General features: G+C 35.2%; 1 protein-coding gene across 5 annotated transcripts in view; it reads left to right on the top strand.

Moving 5' to 3' along the window:
* ACER3 (alkaline ceramidase 3) overlaps positions 1-19,952 on the top strand; it is a 162,879-nt gene that overhangs the window by 52,374 nt on the left and 90,553 nt on the right. For 3 of the 5 annotated variants that reach the window (XM_025894282.2, XM_073879758.1, XM_073879757.1), the window contains one exon: positions 1,596-1,706. In XM_025894282.2, coding sequence (XP_025750067.1) covers positions 1,596-1,706 — 111 coding nt within the window. Of the gene's footprint in view, positions 1-1,595; positions 1,707-8,478; positions 8,554-19,952 lie in introns of those variants that run through there. The other 2 variants (XM_073879760.1, XM_073879759.1) reach the window with 1 other exon arrangement.

The raw sequence follows: 19,952 nt of genomic DNA on the forward strand, positions 1-19,952 counted from the left end.
AAAGGGGAAGCAGAGACCTCTATTTTTCTTGAAAGTACCATGGCAGACTTCCATTTATCTTGAACTCCAAGTCTCATGGCCATTCCAATCTGCAAAAAGTTCTTGGAAATGTAGTTTTCTTAGCTAAGTAGCAGTGTATTCAGGTTAAACATTGGGATTCTTTTATTAAGAAAAAAGGGAGAGTGATATTGGGAAGGCACATAGCCCCCAAAAAGAAAGGAAAGAAAAGAACATGTCATTTAATTGCCACAGACTTGTGAATTTTTGTTTTTGTTTGGTTATTTATTTGTAACTTCATTTTGTTGTGGTTGGAGGAGGTATTTTTTATGTTATCTATCTTTTTAAGTCTGTTGAGAACTTGTAGTCTAACATATGGTCTGTCCAAATGTTCCATGTGTATTTGAGAAGAATGTATATGCTATATGGTAGAGTGTTCTCTATATGTCCATTAATTGATACTTCTGTTGAAAATCCTATGTTGAAAATCATTCATTTGGAATTTGGATGTTTTGTGCTACTTTATTCTACCCAGAATCTATTTGTAAAATAGTTTATCCATTTCTTTCCCCATTTTACTATTTATTTCTGCTTTTGGGTGTTTATTATTTCTTTGCTTTTCATGTTTGAGGCTTGTTTTGTTTTTGTAAAGAGAGAAACAAAAATCAGATGAAGATCCATTGCTAGAAACAAGAAATTAAATATATTACCGCAAAATGAAATTTCAAAAAGACATGCAAAATGCATACCCCAATTTGTTGCTATTTGATTCAACAGACAAAAGTAACACAATTCTATATTTTGTCTTGTCATTAGTGTATCCGTGGACCGTTCTTTCAGTCTGAATGGCTACCTTCTCCAACTCATTTTTTGCTGTATCTTTGAGGTTCTTTTTGAGATACTTTTTCTTTTTATCTTTAGAATTACCTTAAAGGGGCACCTGGGTGGCTCAGTTGGTTAAGCATCTGCCTTCAGCTCAGGTCATGATCCCGGGGTCCTGGGATCGATCCCTACATTGGGCTCTCATCTTCTCCCTCTGCCTCTGCAGCTCCCCCTGCTTGTTCTCTCTCATGCTCTCTCTCTCTCTGTCAAATAAATAAATAAGATCTTTAAAAAAAAAAAAAAAGGATTTTCTTTAGTGGATGTTCTGATTGAAAAATCTTAGTTTTGGGACACCTGCATGGCTCAGTTAGTTAATTGTTTGCCTTCAGCTCAAGTCATGATCCCAAGGTCCTGGAATCGAGTGCTGCATCAGGCTCCTTGCTCAGCTGGGAGTCTGCTTCTCTCTCTGCTTGCTGCTCCCCCCACCATTTGTGTTTGCTTATTCTCTCTCTCTCTCTGACAAATAGATAAATGAAATCTTAAAAAAAAAAAAATCTTAGTTTCACTTGTCGAAAGTTATCTTTATTTTAATTAGATCGTTTTACAGGATTTTTTTTTTGAGTAGGGAATTATTTTCCTTTAGCACCTTGTAAATATGTTTCCACCGTCTTTCTTGGAAGTCACCTATTTAATTTTTATTAAGGGCCAAGTTCATGTATTTTTATTTAAAGTGGTATTGACTAATATAATTATTTTCTTGTGTTCTTCTCCTATAGGGAATACAGTGAGTAACCTGATTATGATTATACCTCCAATTTTTGGTGCAATTCAGAGTGTTAGAGATGGACTGGAAAAGCGGTACATTGCTTCTTATTTAGCACTCACAGGTATGTGTAACACTTCATCTAAAAATGTGTACAGTATTCGGATGGGTTATTTTTCTCATTCATACCTAAAATTGGTTCTTAATTTTGTGTTGTTTATTACACAACTTGAACATATTCTGAAACTTCTGATTTAAAACTCCAGTAAATTGAACTACATTTTGAATACAGGTTTTTAAAATTCATTATTTCAAGCATACAGAAAAGAATAGAGATAATATAACAAATACACCCATGTGTCTTACCACTCAGCTTTGTCAGATGTTAGTACTTTGCAATATATATTGTTTCAGATTTTTTTCTTTTTTAAGGAAATAAATTACTATGGATAAAATTGAAGCTACATTTGTATTCCTGCCTGATTTTATTCCCCTCATCCTCCCAGCTCATCCTCCTAGAGTTAACTTCTATATTTAATTTGATTATAATTTTCTCAGATGTTTTTGTATTTATACTACATATATATGTATAATTAAAAGTATATATAATATGGTTTGCATATTTTCAAACTTTTTTAAAGGATATTATACTGTATCTAACCTTTTGCAACTTACTCATATTCCTCTACCTTGTCTGTGGAGCAGGGGCTGTGTCTTGGTCATCTTTGTATCCCTATTGACTGGCAATTTAGTGGTCTGCAGTAAGTGTTGGATGGATGGATAAATGAACTTTACGAGAGCAGAAGATGGGAAAATCTCTCTGTCATGTTCTTGCATTATCATCATAACAAGAAAAATAACAAAGTTGATTCTAGTTTGTTTCTTTTCTGTATAACCTTCTAAACATAATTTCTTGTTTTAGCCCAAAGTATTATTTATATATAGGTAGAAAGGACTTTTTTTTTTTATTTTTCATTTATTTATTTGACAGAGAGAGAGAGATGGCAAGAGAGGGAACACAAGCAGGAGGAGTGGGAGAGGGAGAAACAGGCCTCCCGCTGAGCAGGGAGCCCAATGCGGGGCTTGATCCCAGGACCTTGGGATCATGACCTGAGCCAAAGGCAGATGCTTAAATGACTGAGCCACCCAACACCCTAGAAAGGACTTTTAATTACTACAAATCAATAAGCTATAATGTGTCATATCAGATGTTGCAATGTGTCATATCAGATTCTACTGTAATTAATCATTAGATATGAGAGACTTCAGTTTTGGAATCCATTTCTCATATTCATGACATTTTAAGAAAGTTATTTGTTTTAAGAAAGTTACTTCAAAAGGAAGACTTATCTACAAACTTAGCTCTTTGCCTTATTACTTGGAATTTTTTTTTTAAAGATTTATTTATTTTTGGAGAGAGTGTAAGTGGGTAGGGGCAGAGGGAGAGAGATTCTAATGCAGACTCCATGCTGAGCATCATGACCTGAGCCAAAACCAAGAGCTGGAGGCTTAACCGACTACACCACCTAGGTGCCCCTATTTCCAGAGATGTTTTAAGAATGTTTATGAAATACTGACAAATCACAATCAGTAATAACAATAAGAATAAAAAGATTTAAGGGACTTCCTGGTTGCCCTAGGATAATAGTGTCCTCCTAAATTAGAATTTGTCCACTATCCTCCCAGAAAACCATACAGATTAAGAAAGAAAATACATAGTACCACACTTATTCAATACTTTCAGCCTTACTGTGAGAGAAAGAATACTATGAACTTCAAATCATTTTTAAATAAGTAAAAACACCAATTTCCAACAGAACTATCTTTGATGTTTTAGAGTTGGGGAAGTTTGAAAAACTGCGTGAAAAAGAGGAGAGGGGTTGAGAACCTAAGTCTGAAAAAAAAAATAAAGCTTCACATTAAATGCAAAATTTCTGAAAGCAGTCTAAGATCTGGTAGATTACAGTACTGGCTGGAGGTAAAGGACTTAAAAGTGTGTAAGACCTAAGATGGCATTTTTGGAAAGGTACCACTTCTGGAAAAGAGATAAATAGAAAGGGGGTGGGACTGGGGCGCCTGGGTGGCTCAGTTGGTTAAGTGTCTGACTCTTGATTTTGGCTCAGGTCATGATCTCAGGGTCCTGGGATTTGAGCCCTGCGTCAGACTCTGTGCTGAATGTGGAGCCTGTTTGGGATTCTCTCTTTCCTTCTCTCTTTCTTAAAAAAAAAAAAAAAAGTATTTAAAAAAAGAAAGGGGGAGGGACCTTTTGGAGATATGTCAGTGAAGGAAGCTAGAGGGAGGAATTAAGATCCTTTGGAAACAAAGGAACTATAAAACTTAACAGACCTTTCCCCTTCACTCCCTCTATCACCCAAGTAAGTAAGTATATATGAAAAAGGGCACTGAACCTCACTATTCTGACAGAAGGGAGCAGTCTTGAGCTAGGAATTTTTAAGCCCCCCAAAGTCTTTACTCCTGCAAAATGGACCATATAAAATTACTGTAAAAAGAAAACAAAATGAAAATCAAAATTTTTTGGCTCATGGCATCCTTCCCTGACAACTAGTTATAAAGCGGAAGGAAACTGTAGCATAAAACTCCTAGCTAAATTAACGAGGCTCAAAGAAATTAATCAAAATTTAGAAACAAATAACACCCCCTTCTTCTAAAAGAAATAGAATTGATTAAACTTAGGAAAGATATTGAGGCTGAATTACAATCTGTTGAATATTTAATAAGGGCTACTTAAGAAGGCAGAGAAATAAGCAAAAGAATGAAAATGAGATTTAAGAAAGGGCCAGAGAGAAAGTGATTGAAATGGAAGAGAGGCAGAGAAGACCTCATAAACATATAATTGGAGTCCCTGGAGAAGAAAAACAAAACAGTGGGGGTGCCTGGGTGGCTCAGTTGTTAAGCATCTGCCTTCAGCTCAGGTCATGAGCTCAGGGTCTTGGGATTGAGCCCCATAGAGCCCCATGTCGGGCTCCCTGCTCAGCAGGAAGCCTGCTTCTCCCTCTCCCACTCTCCCTGCTTGTGTTCCCTCTCTCACTGTCTCTCTCTCTCTCTGGTCAAATGAATAAATAAAATCTTAAAAAAAAAACAGTGAAACAGAATTTACATTTAAAATTATAATTCAAAAAACTTTTTAGAAATGAAAGAAAGAAATGAATCTGTATTGAAAGGTCCATCTTTGCCTCTTAAAACTGACTTGGAATAGTTAACTCTGAAACATAGCCTTGTAAAACTACTGGATTTTAAAAATGAAAAAAAAAATTCTTAAAGCTCTAATGAAAAAGGCCCAGTTACTGACTAGGGCAAATAAATTAGGCCAGCATTTGACCTCATCAGCAAAACACAGAAAGGCACCAGTGGAACAGCAGTTTTAGTGTCAGCCATAGATTTTCTATTCTAATCAAGTTGTTTTTCAGATAATCTAGGTTATAGAAAGACAGTTTTAAACATGCAAGACTCCTTCCTCATGAATTTGTGAACACTATACTAATTTAGTAGCTACTAGCCACATGTGGCAATTTAAATTTAAATTAATTAAAATTAAATAAAATGTAAAATTCAATTCCTCTGTTACACTAGCCACATTTCAACTGCTCAATACTCATAATGTGGCTTATAGCTACCCTATTAGGCAATGCAGATAGAGAACATGTCCATTATCACAGAAAGTTCTGCTGACTACATTATACTAGAGAATGATGTTCATCCAACTAAGACAAGACTGGGAAAACTTTGGCAAAATGTCTGATGGTGAGCCTTTAATATATTTAACTATAGATCTAAGGCTAATACAGGTGGGATAGGGTTGAAGGATAATATATGGACACATTATATGGTGTAATAAGTAGAAAGAATGAAGTTTTTTTAAATGAGAGAAGGAAAGGGCAAAGTAGAATAAGTTCATTGACTGTTGCCTAGGTAATAAGTTGAGCACTAAAGAATATGATTTAAAAGTAACAAATTGGATTGTAAAAGGTCAAGTAAGAAAATAAAGTGGAATCAGAGTACTATAAACCACGTAAGTGCAAAAGAAACCCTTAGAACAAAAAAAATGCCTTTTCTACATACCAAAAGAAGTTTTTTAAAGAGCAAAAAAGACTTATCACTTAGAGAAATACATTAAATATAAAATAATATGTGTAACAATTATAGTAAGAAATATGATTGAGATTAAACACATCAGTCATATCAATCAATACAAATGAGCTTAACTGTCAAAAGAAATATTTTCGAATTTGCTTACTAAACAAAACCAAACTTTATGCTTTGTATAAAAGATACACCTAAAACAAAATGATTCAGAAAAAGTAGAAATCATAAGAAAGTAGTAGTGATCTTGATATCATATAAAGTAGAATTTCCATTAAAAAGCATTAAATGTGATATAATTCTAGAATGTTTATATTAATTATATTAATTAGAATGTTATATTGAATGTTTATAATTCTAGAAACCATGATTCACAATGAAAATATAAGTTATGAATATCTCTGCACCAAATAATACAAATACCATTTTTATATAGCAGAAACTACAAAAGATACAAGGATAAATAGAAATATAATAGAAGATTATCATTTGCCGCACTCAGTACAAGACAGCTGAAGTGAACAACAACAAAAAATCAACGATTTCTAAGACCTAACAACATAACCAGTAAAGTAAACCACATGGTTTATGCGGAACTTCACACCCTGATAATAGAACATATACCCTCTTCTCAAGTGTGCAGAAAATGTTCGTAAGAACAAAAGAGTGAGTTCCATGAAGAAGAAATAATGAAATAATATCCTCTGATCATAGTGCATCCATGCTAAAAATTAACAACAAATTCAAACCAGAAAAAGGTTCTTCCTTTTCAGAATTTTAAAATCTTCTATTAACTCTTGATTGAAAGGGAAAATGTAAAGTGAAATTATAAAATCCTTAAAATAGAGTTGTAACAAAAATTTTGCCTATCAGATAAAGCAGCCATCAGGGGACAATCCATAGGCTTAAACACTTAATAATAAAAGATTAAAAAGTGAAATATATTTTTTAAAGATTTTATTTTTATTTTATTATTTTTTTAAAGATTTTATTTATTTGACAGAGAGAGACACAGTGAGAGAGGGAACACAAGCAGAGGGAGTGGGAGAGGGAGAAGCAGGCTTCCCTCCCAGCCCGGAGCCCAATATGGGGCTTGATCCCAGGACTCTGGGAACATGACCTGAGCCGAAGGCAGATGCTTAACAACTGAGCCACCCAGACACCCCTAAAGATTTTATTTATTTGAGAGCGAGTGAGCAAGAGAGAGAGAGAGAGAGAGCACAAGCAGAGGGAAGGGCAGAGGGAGAAGCAAACTCCCCGCTGAGCAGGAAGTCCCGGGAGTGAGCCTGTGGGAGCCTGCTGTGGTGCTGGATCCCAGGACCCTGGGATCAGGGCCCGAGCTTAAGGCAGACACTTAACCGCTTAGCCACTCAGGTGCCTCCCAAAAAGTGAAATATTAATTAAGACCTCAAAAGGCAAGAAAAAAGGACCACAAAGTAAACCAAATGAAAGTTCAAGGGAGGAAATTATAAAGACATAAGCAGAAATTAACCAGAAGACAGAAAAACATAGTTCTAATTAATGCATCAAAACCCATTTTTTTCTTTAAAGAAAAAGTAGGCAACTAGCTAACTTATGAAAGGAAGCGAGCATAAACATACATAATAAATGACAAAGGGAAATATCCATTGAAACAAAGGAATTAAATTTTAAAACCTCTTTTTGGCTTTTTTGATGTATGTGTGAAACAATGTTGTCCAACAATAAACTGGAATTTTTATTTGCCTACTTGTTCTAAAATAAGTAAAAATAAAACCTCTATGTAAATACATTTAGAATTGGATAATTTACTAATTTACTAAGAAAATAGTTTACCAAAATTGACCCCAGGAAAGATAGAAAGCTTTGAACAGACCAATGTCTGTATAAAAAATAAAGTAAGTTGTCAAGGAACTCCACAAAATAATACCATGCCCAGATAGTTTCAGAAAGTTGTACTAAAACTTCACAAAGACCAGATAGTCCCAGTATTACATAAAATTTCCAAATTCTTTTTATGAAGCGAACAACAGTGTTATGTAAACTTGATAAAAGTGCCGTAAAAAAGGAAAATTAAGGACTAATATGAATATCAATGCAGAGATCGTAAGTTGTTATCAAACAAAAAGGAGTGAACTGATGCATGTAACAAGAACCTCAGAAATACACCAAGTGAAAGAAACTAAAAGATATAAAAGAAAACAGATTATGTGATTCTATTTATATGAAATTTCTAGAAAGGGCAAAATTATGGAGGTAAGGAAATCATCAGTTACATTGGGTTTAAGGTAGGACTGGATGTTGACTGCAGATGTTCATAAGGGAACTTCTTGGAGTGATGCACTTATCACAAAAACTGGATTGTGATGGTTGCACAGCTTTTTAAATTTACTAAAACTCATAAAGTCATACATTGAGTAAATTTAATGGTATATCTCAATACTTGATTAAAAACTAAAAACCAGTGGACACAGGAAATGGAGGAATGTGCACACTGAGAGAGAATGAGAGACATTGAGAGTTTACATCTCAGGTGGGACTGAAGGAAGAAAAGCAGTAGAGGAGAATATAGATACAGAAGACTTGAAATCAGCGATACTGTGTATAGAAGCTGTATCTCTTCTCTGGTGGGATATAGCTGTTTTTTCCATTGTACCTGACATTTAGGATCCAGGCAGCCACTCCTAATTGTTGAAGATTGATGAATCCTATTTGTCACCCTGTGTTAGGATTTTCCTTAACAGGAATCAATGTCTTATTAAGTGAATTCATTTGCATATTAATGACCAAAAGTCATTTTTTTTATATTTATACAGATATGATGATTTGAGTAACTATTCCACATATTGTGGTAATCTGCTGTCTTCTGATATTCCTGTGAATATATGGAGGTACATATTTTCTAAATTACTTTTTCCTGTAACCTTTTTCCAACTGAAGAAGGTTTAGGGGTGATTAAGGGAGACAAAAAATACAGCACAATAGAGGCATCATAATGAAATTCTTGGGCCTCTTGTATCAGTATCTCTTCATGGAAGGCATCCTTATGAAATTTATTCTTTGAAAGTCAGAGAAAGCCCTTTAGCTCAATTTTTTAAAAATACTTCTTCCAGTTATACCACTAATATAGATTAATAAGTCCTTACTGAATTCCTTGGAACCAAAAGTATTTCTGAATTCAGATTGCTTTTGGATATTAGAAAATTAATAGATTGTAATAGATTTAGAAAATTAATAGATTGTAGAAAATTAGTAGATTGTAGACAGTATACCTACTAAGCCCACCAAGACTTGGGGCAGCATTCCATACGTGAACTATTCATCTTGCTGCTTAACATGAATATTTACACTAACTGGGCTAAATAATTATCATAAATAGTCTTATGTCCAATCAGGTCAGGTTTTACTGTCAAATCAGTTTGTGCCAAACTTAAAAAACAAAAGAACTTTTGGTTTGTTTTTTTTTTTCCAGAAAACTTTATGTCATGTTAATTATTTTTTTAAATTTTATTTTATTATGTTATGTTAATCACCATATATTACATCATTAGTTTTTGATGTGGTGCTCCATGATTCATTGTTTGCATATAACACCCAGTGCTCCATTCAGTACGTGCCCCCTTTAATACCCATCACCAGGCTAACCCATCATCCCCCCACAACCCTCAGTTTGTTTCTCAGAGGCCATAGTCTCTCATGGTTCGTCTCCCTGTCCAATTACCCCCCCTTCATTTTTCCCTTCCTACTATCTTCTTCTTTTTTTTTTTTTTTAACATATAATGTATTATTTGTTTCAGAGGTACAGGCCTGTGATTCATCAGTCTTACACAATTCACAGCGCTCACCATAGCACATACCCTCCCCAATGTCTATCACCCAGCCACCCCATCCCTCCCACCCCCCACCACTCAAGATTTTATTATATTTATTTGAGAGAGTGAGAGAGAGAGCACAAGAGGGAGTAGGGTCAGAGGGAGAAGCAGACTCCTCACCGATCAGGGAGCCTGACGCAGGACTCAATCCCGGGACTCTGGGATCATGACCTGAGCCGAAGGCAGTCGCCCAACCAACTGAGCCACCCAGGAGCCCCAAGAACTTTTGGTTTTAAAAGCTTTTTTTTAGTTATTAAATAAGATATTTAAATTTATTTAATTCTCTCTTTTCTTATTTTAAAAAGTAGTAGATAATAAATAGAATCTGGCCCCACATTAGGAAAATAATAATCCATGACAGCTGGAGTTTACTCCCCAGAGTGCAGGATCATTCAGATTTAGGAGATCAATTAATACATACAATAAATACAATTTATTACAGTAGTAAATTCAAGAAGAAAAACCATGTGATTGTCTTCATAAATGCTGATAAAGCCTTTGTCAAATTCAGTACCCATTTCTTTTTTTTTTTTTTAATATTTTATTTATTTGACACAGAGAGAGAGAGAGCACAAAAGGAAAGTGGCAGGCAGGGGGAGAGGGAGAAGCAGGCTCCCAGTTGAGCAGGGAGCGTGATGTGGGGCTCAATCCCAGTACCTTGGGGTCATGAACTGAGCTGAAGGCAGACACTTAACTGACTGAGACACCCAGGTGCCCCTCAGTACCCATTTCTGATTAAAAAGAAAACTCAAGAAATTAGGAATTGATGGATACTGTATTAACATGGTAATATAATATCTCAGTCCTAAAGCCAGCATTTTACTCAGTGTGGAAGTACTAGAAGCACTAGAGGCATTAATCAGTGCATTTATACCAGAGAAAGTGATTACGGACCAAAGAATTGGGAAAGGAAACTATCTTTGTTAATAGATACCATAATATTCCTGAAAACTCTAGTCCAGAGAATCAATTATCAAGCTAACTCAATGCAACTATTTGGTGAGGTATCAGGTTTAAAATTGTAAAAAGCAATAAGCTTCATACATACAAACAATATCCCATTAGATATAATAGTAAAGAAGACCCCATTTAAAATACCATCGCAAAAGATAAAGTATCTAGGAATAAATTTAATAATAAATATATAGTATCTCTGAAAAAAACTAGAACACTTGATGACATGAAAATAAATCTGAAAAAATATAAAGTTGTTTCTGGATAGACAACTTAAAGATGCCATTAGTCTAGGTTAATTTATTATTATGATTATTATTTTTAAAGATTTTATTTATTTAACAGAGAGAGGGAGAGTACAAGCAGGGGGAGCAGCAGAGGGAGAGGGAGAAGCAGGCTCCTCACTGAGCAGGGAGCCCGATGAGGGGCTCGATTCCAGGGCCCTGAGATCATGACCTGAGCCGAAGGCAGATGCTTAAGCAACTGAGCCACCCCTGCACCCCCAGGTTAGTTTACTGAAATAAATAATACTAATAGAAAAACCAGTAAGATGTTTTCATTAAGACAAGTGGATACTAAAGTTTATATGAAAATATAAACATGCAAAGGTATCTTGGAAATGTTTAAAAAGGAAGAGCTATAAGGCTAAACTAGTCCTCCTATATGTTAAAGTATACTCTATAACTTACATTGGTAAAATAGTGTATATAGTACTGGTATTCCAATAGATAGTACAGTGGAATTTTTTTTTAAAAAAGGCATAAATAGGGGCGCCTGGGTGGCTCAGTTGGTTGAGTGTCAGACTCCTGGTTTTGGCCCAGGTCATGATCTCAGGGTCGTGAGATCGGGCCCCACATAGGGCTCTGTGCTCAGCCAGAATCCTCCCTTTTCTTTCCCGCTTGCCCTCCCCCCAACTCGTGCTCTCTCTCACTCTAAAGTAAATAAATAAAATCTTTTAAAAAAAATAAAAAGGCATAAATAGACCCAAGTCCATATTAGAGTTCAGTATATGGTAAAGATTGTATCTCTAATCATTGGGAGAAAGAAGAATATTTTAATACATGGTATGAAGAATAGAATGGATGTATGTATACCTTATACATAAGAGTACGTTCTAAGTTAATCAGAGACCTAATTACAAAAACTAAAATCTTGTAAGTACTAGAAGAAAATACATGTGAATTCTTCTATATCCAGAATGTGGGGAAAGTTTTTATAACTGTGATTCAACATCTAGATGTAATAAAGGAAAATGTTGGCCAATTAAATAAAAACTTTGGCTTGGCAAAAAAACACCATAAGCGAGGGCCAAAGCAAAAGACCAAATGGTGAAAATATTTATGACGTACACTACAGGTAGAGGTTTAATATCCCTAACTTTTGTGCTTAACCAACTGAGGCACCTAGGCACCCCTCAGCATGACTTTTAAATATTGAGGATAAAAAGGACCAAAAATCCGATAAAAATAAGTCATCAGAGATGGACAGAAAATTCTCCAAAAAATATATTAAAAATAGCCAACATATTTAAGAAAAGATACTTAGTTCACTCATAATAAAAGAAATGCAAACGAGAACAAATAAATAAACAAGTATTATTTATTTCAGTAAACTAACCTGGGGGTGCAGGGGTGGCTCAGTTGCTTAAGCGTCTGCCTTCGGCTCAGGTCATGATCATAATAAAAGAAATGCAAATACACTGATGTGTTATTTCTCATTTGTCAGATTGGCAAAAAGTGAAATGCTTGACAACATATTCTTGGCAAGGCTGTGGTAGAAATCTGCACTCCACATGTTGCTGGTGAGAATACAAAATTTTTGTAGGTGAATTTGACAATATCTAACAAAACTATATATGCAGTTACCCTTTGACTCAGCATTCACGTTTTTTTTTTAAGATTTTATTATTTATTGGAAGAGAGAGAGAGAGCACAAGCAGGGTGAGGGCCAGAGGGAGAGAGAGAAGCAGACAACCCCCCCTAAGCAGGGAACCCAACTTGGGGCTCCATCCCAGGACCCTGGGATCATGACCCGAGCTGAAGGCAGCTGCTTAACCGACTGAGCCACTCAGGCGCCCCTCAGCATTTACATTTTAAAGAATTTTCTGTGAAGATACATACCCAGTGATTCAAAATTAAATAGACACATGGATATTTATTACAAATTAAAATCCCATATAAGCTTTAAACATAAAACCCAGGGGCGCCTGGGTGGCTCAGTTATTAAGTGTCTGCCTTCGGCTCAGGTCATGATCCCAGGATCCTGGGATTGAGCTCCTCATCGGGCTCCCTGCTCAGGGGGAAGCCTGCTTCTCCCTCTCCCACTCTCCCTGCTTGTGTCCCTCTCTCGCTGTGTCTCTCTCTGTCAAATAAATAAGTAAAATCTTTAAAAAGAAATAAATAAATAAACAAACATAAAACCCATATATGCTTTAAAAGATGCAGAGTGTGAAAGTATAAATGTAAAAGGATACAGGAGGGTTTAACACTTCTCAGACTATACTTTTTTGTATTGTTTTTATTTTTAAAACCATATTATGATTTTACATACTCAAAAAATATAATTAGATCAGGCAGAACAGGAAGTAGTGGAAATTAGGGGGAGGGACCCTGACTTTGAATACAAAGATAAATAAATTGCAGAAGATAATGTTTGATAAAGAATTGTTATCCAAAATATATAAAGAACTCTGTATACAAAATGTAAATATAAAATTCAACATTAAGAAAACAACTTGGTTAAAAAATGGACCAAGAACCTTAATAGACACCTCACCAAAGAAGATGTATAGATGGTAAATAATATGAAAAGATGCTCCACATCATATATCATCAGAAAAATGCAAATTAAAATAACAGTGAGATCCCGCTATACATCTATTAGAATGGACAAAATCCAAATACTTTTGAGGATGTGAATCAGTACGAACTGTCATTCATTGCTGCTAGGAATGCAAAATGGAGCAGCCACGTTGGAAGACAGTTTGGTGGTTTCTTGCAAAAACTCAACATAATCTTACCATATGATTCAGCAGTGATGCTTTTTGTTATTTACCCAATAGAGTTGAAGAATTATGTCCACACAAAAATCACACAGATGTTTATACCAGCTTTATTTATAATGCCAATACTTGGAAGCAACAAGAAGTCCTGTAGTAGGTAAATGGATAAACTGTGGTATCTCCAGACAATGAAATGTTATTCAATACTAAAAAGAAGTAAGCTATCAAAGTATGAAAAAACAAAGAGGAACCTAAAATGTCTATTAGAAGTGAAAGAAGCCAGTCTGAAAAGACTACATGCTATATAATTCCAGCTCTATGATGTTCTGGAAAAGGCATATAGAGACAGTGAAAAGATCAGCGTCGCCAGGAGTTTGGGGGAGGGAGAGATGAATAGGCAGAGCACAGAGGTTTTTAGCACTGTGAAACTATTCTATATTTCTATGATACTGTAATGGTGGGTACATACCATTATAAATTTGTCCAAATCCATAGAATGTACAATACCAAGACTGAACTATAATGTAAACTGTGGACTTTGGGTGATAATGTTGTTTTATTGTAGATTTATCAGTTGTAACAAATGCACCTCTAGGGGAGGCTATGCATGTGGGTGAGTAGGGGTTATATGGGAAATATCTGTACCTTCTGCTCAATTTTGCTGTGAAATGAAATCTTGTGTAAAAAAAAAACTTGTAATAATAAAAAAACTTGTAATAATAAAAAAAATACTATACCCTTTATCAAATAGAGAACATAACCACAGAGGAGGAAAGTGAAAGTATTTATCCAATTAACTTTAAATGTTATTTTCATTATATGGAACTGGAGGGTATTATGCTAAGCAAAATAAATCAACCAGAGCAAAACAATTGTTATATGATCTCATTGATATGAGGAATTTGAGAAACAAGACAGGAGATCATAGGGGAAGGAAGGGAAAAATGAAACAAGATGAAACCAGAGAGGGAGACAAACTATAAGAGACTCTTAATCTCAGGAAACAAACCGAGGGTTGCTGGAGTGGAGCGGGGTGGGAGGGATGGGGTGTCTGGGTGATGGACATTGGAGAGGGTATGTACTATGGTGAGCACTGTGACTTGTGTAAGACTGATGAATCACAGACTTGTACCCCTGAACAAATAATACATTATATCTTAATAAAAAGAATAATAAAAAAAAAAAGCTTTCCCTTCCTATACGATTTGTTTGTTTGCTTGTTAGTATCAGTACAAACTTGTGGATTCTTTTTTCATACCATGTATTGTAACCCAATTCTGTCATTTTTCATTTGGAAGTTCAAATTGTCCTGGCTTGGCCAACTGCTCTCTGTGTTATTTTGACATGATTCCCTCATTTTTTGGACATTTTCTTACTTTCTGGCATGACAAGATGTGCCAGACTCATCTTGTATTCTTCCCTCATCCCAGAAACGATCATTTCTCCAAGAAGTCTTCATTCCTTCAGTAGGAAAGATTTTTAGAAACCAAGACCTCAACACTAGATGTGTTTGCTGCTACTTAACTCTCACTGCTTCCAGGCCCTTTCGGAAGATAAAACATGTGCCCTCCTTAATGTCCATCACCCAGTTAACCTATCCCCCAACCCTCCTCCCCTCTGGCAACCCTCAGCTTGTTTCCTATGATTAAGAATCTCTTGTGGTTTGTCTCCCTCTCTGATTTCATCTTGTTTTATTTCCCCCCCCTTCTCCTATGTTCTCTGTTTTGTTTCTTAAATTCCACATTTGAGTGAGATTATATGATAATTGTCTTTCTCTGACAGACTTATTTTGCTTAGCATAATACCCTCCAGTTCCATCCATGTCACTGCAAATGGCAAGATTTCGTTTTTTGATGGCTGAGTAATATTCCATTGAACAACACACACACACACACACACACACACACACACACACACACACACACAGATATACCACATCTTCTTTATCCATTCATCTGTTGATGGACATCTGGGCTCTTTCCATAGTTTGGCTATTGTGGACATTGCTTAAATTCTGCAATATAAGTATTTTCAAAATAAAGTGTTTACTTTTTAAAAAGATTTATTGAGCACTTACTGTCTGCATGCTAGAATATCAAGCAATTTAACAATAAACGAGATTTGGAGTAAGTAAATGTAGGAACAAAAACGGACAGTGATTACAGGAGAGATGTTTTTGCTGATGTAACAATCTCTCTCTTTGTATTACTTTCTATACTTTATTCTTGCTTTTGTGATTGCTATCTTATCACTCTACATTTTAACTGTCATAATCTGTTTTTAAGTTGTCTGTTCCATCTGAACTTCCTGAAAGCAGGGCTCAGTCTCACTCTTCTGGATATCTGGCATTCAGCAATACCTGGTGTAAGCTAAACATGTGAGAATGTTTGATGAATGAATGAATGCTTTATTTTTAAGCCTTGAACAGCAAACATGTTTGCTAAGACTTTTTCATATATGTATTTGTTTGAATTTTTCACTGAGTTAAGTCTCCCCACTGAAAATATTTGTGTATGTGTGTATATGAGAGAGACACACACATGTACACAAACAAACTTTATCTGGAAATAAAGATTTGATTAACAAATCCCAAAGAAATTTAGTAAATATTTGTAAAAGATTTTCAGTGTTTTGTTTTTGTGAACATAAATCCTTAATAACTACTTGAGATGCACTTACTTTTTGGAATTGAAGGAGATTTTACAGAAAGAATTAGGAACTTTGGCATTGTGTTGAAGCATATTAGGGCAGACTATTAGTAATTTATGAGGTATATTGTGTTCTTGCTTGGAGCCTAAAGCCACTAAATTTCATTTTTTAATTCATTCAACAAATGTTTACTGAGAATCTATTATGTGGTAGGTATTGTTCTCAGATCATTGTTCTTTGGAGCCTATATTTTAGCAGCAGAGATAGGCATTACATAAATTTTATAATTAAGTATATACTAACAGTTGTGTTCAGTGTTATGAAGAAAAGATACCAAGTACAGTGAGGAAGAATTAAAGAAGAGTCAAAAGTGTTACTTTTTTATATTTCTTCTCATCTTGTGTCCCTAATTGCCGATTCTTCTGGTAAACCTGATTTCATTTTAATTTACCATCCCAGTTATAGATGCTTTGGAACCACCCAGTCCCTTTGTCTAAAATCTCTTTCTCTTTTTGTTTATTTTTCTACTGTAGTATAATCTAAATATACACATTTTATGAAAGGAAGAGATGCTCATAACAGATCAATAGGAGAATCAAAGATGTCGCCTCTGATTATTTTTTCTGATAAGTCTATTAGAAAAGTAGAAATACTATTAAATTGAAGGGAGAATAAAAACCTAATATTGGTTTTAAGTAAATATTTTTGAAACCAGTAAAACTATTTATACAGAGAGATGACAATGAATTCAAATGAGTTTAATACTCCTTGTCCCATAATAAAACTAGGAGAATAAATTGAAAAGCAAAGACAGGTTGTTTGAAGCTGAATTCTGCCTGCTTGGTTAAACTACTTAGTGTTTGATATTAGGACTCTTAGAATTTTCCAAGCTTCGGGCGCCTGGGTGGCTCAGTTGGTTAAGCGACTGCCTTCGGCTCAGGTCATGATCCTGGAGTCCCGGGATCGAGTCCCACATCGGGCTTCCTGCTCAGCAGGGAGTCTGTTTCTCCCTCTGACCCTCTTCCCTCTAGTGCTTTCTATCTCTCATTCTCTCTCTCTCTCAAATAAGTAAATAAAATCTTTAAAAAAAAAAAAGAATTTTCCAAGCTTCATGTTGATTATGGCTTAGTCATTAATTTTTATGAGGCCATAAAATTTGCTGTTAACATTGGTGGAGTTTGAAGAGACAACAATAATTATCATTTATAGGGCATTTATAATATACCAGGCTCTGTGGGAAGAATATTAATTTATATTATGTCATTTAAAACTCTCCACAACCTATGAGGAACTCTTTAACCTCATTTTATAAATGAATATTTGAGAAATAATTTGACCAAGATCACAGAATTTGTAAATGGTAGAGCAATACCTTGAATTCAGATCTATATGCTTTTAATATTATGCCATAAACCAATAATTTAAAACTGTGCATAATCTAAAATAGTACCATGCCAAAAGAAACCTTTTTCGGAAGATTTAATTTTTCTCTTTACCCCTAAATCTACAAAATCTATTTGTAGTTGCACATATGTGTTTGTTGGGTGTTTATCTAAGTAAGTAGGTAATTGGCAACAAGAAAAATAAAATGTGTTGTAGAATAGTCAAAACATAAATAAAGTAGAGCAGGAAAAAGTCTATTAAAGATTTTTATTATGTCTAAGTCCATTTCTACTGCATTAGAGATGTCACAGAGATACAAAGTCATTTCCTCGTGAAAAGGACCATTGAAAATTCTTTGCAGGGAGTAGCCTTAGTTTTAGGATGATTTTACATTCTGTCACCGCCAGACTAAGTCAAAGTCATCTGAAATTATCTTAAGAACATTATGCTTTTTGTTTAGGGGGAAGTTAAGTGGATTGCATACTAGGTTAATAACCTTTTAGATTATAGCAATTAAAGTTAGTAATGAAACAGACATAAAATCAATGTGCTGTGGAAAAGACCTTTGGAAATCATTTTATAACCAGCTTATAACTTATTTATTACCCTTCTTCTTGGTTCCAGTTTCAGACATTGCCAGACATTGCCAGAAACACCAATGGTCTTTTTTTTCCTAATTTGTTGAAAAAGTAATATGATAGTAATATCAAAAGAAAAGAAATATTAACCAAAAGAAACTGTTTTCATTTTTTGGTTAATATATCTTAATCTTTGTGCGTATGCAGTTGTGGTTTTTATGTGACGACTATGAATGAACGTGCCCAGCCTGGTAGCCAACACCCAGGGACAGGCTCAACCAGAGAAGCGAGAATCACAGATAGCTAAGTAGCCTCTGTAGTCAGGAAACTGGAAGTGGGGAAATGAGATGGCCAGGAAAGTAGCCTTGTAGAAAGTAAAATTAACAAGTAGAAAGCCTGACGAGATACAGCTGAAGGCAGAAAGCAGGCAGCTGTAATGACTCTTAATCTGGTTCCTATGGCCTCACTTGTGACTTAATTTTATTTTTTTTAAAGATTTTATTTATTTATTTGAGAGAGAGAGAATGAGAGACAGAGAGCATGAAAGGGAGGAGAGTCAGAGGGAGAAGCAGACTCCCTGCTGAGCAGGGAGCCCGATGTGGGACTCGATCCCGGGACTCCAGGATCATGACCTGAGCCGAAGGCAGTCGCTTAACCAACTGAGCCACCCAGGCGCCCACTTGTGACTTAATTTTAAATGTTTTAGGCTGGAGCCAGAATCAGACAATAATTGATTGACAATTATTTTCTGAAAAAATAAATACTAAAAAAATCATGGCATCTAGTCTCATTTCTGTTATTGTCATGTCCGTTGTTCCTGCTGCAGCTCCATTCTGTTTTACATACCTTAACCTCCCTAAGGTGTCCTAACATTCCCCTTAATTGGCTATAGATAGCCTTAAACAGATTATTTTGGTTCTTCCTTCAATTACCATATTATCTCTCATCCATTATTATCATTTTATATTCTTACTTTTCCTCTACCTATGGAACATTTGTTCCTTAACCTGCCTGATGACTTGGATAGATGTTCCAGTTCCGAAACAGTATGAATAGTACTAAAGCAAATCACTCACATAGGAGTATTTGATGGGCAAAGTATATTTGGAGCACGGCAGACAAGAGGTTTCTGCCTCCCAATTCTTTCTTTTTAAAAATTGAGGTATTATTTCATATATAGTAGAATGTGCAAATCTTAAGTATACATACAGCTGGAGATTTTACCCATGTAAACACCACCCAGACCAAGATACAGAAAATTTTAATTACCCCAGAAAGTTCCCTTATGCTCTTTTTTAGGCAATATCTCCCCCAAAGATAACTACTATTTTTTTTTTAAGATTTTATTTATTTGTTTGACAGAGAGCACAAGTAGGCAGAGCAGCACACACAGGGAGAGGGAGAAGCAGGCTCCCTGCTGAGCAGAGAGCCCAATGCGAGGCTCAATCCGAGGACCCTGGGATCGTGACCAGAGCTGAAGGCCGACGCTCACCCAACTGAGCCACCCAGGCGCCCCCCAAAGATAACTACTATTCTGACTTCTGTTTCCATATACTAATTTGCATGTTCTTGAACTTTATGTAAATGGAGTCACGGAGTATATATTTTGGCATCTGCCTTCTTTAACTTGATATAATGTTTTTGAGATTCATCTATATATTGTTTATATCAATAGTTCATTCTTTTTTATTGATATGTAATATTCCATTGTGTGAATATAATATAATTCATTTGCTCATTTTCCTGTTAATGAGCATTTGGGTTGTTTTTGGTTTGGGACTTTTATGAAAAAAGATTCTGTGGATACTCTTGTATATGTCTCTTTTTTTTCTTTTAAAGATTTTATTTATTTA

Source organism: Callorhinus ursinus, unplaced genomic scaffold, assembly GCF_003265705.2.
Source record: "Callorhinus ursinus isolate GAN/ISIS: 27379988/994484 unplaced genomic scaffold, GSC_fseal_2.0 scaffold35, whole genome shotgun sequence".
NCBI lineage: Eukaryota > Metazoa > Chordata > Mammalia > Carnivora > Otariidae > Callorhinus > Callorhinus ursinus.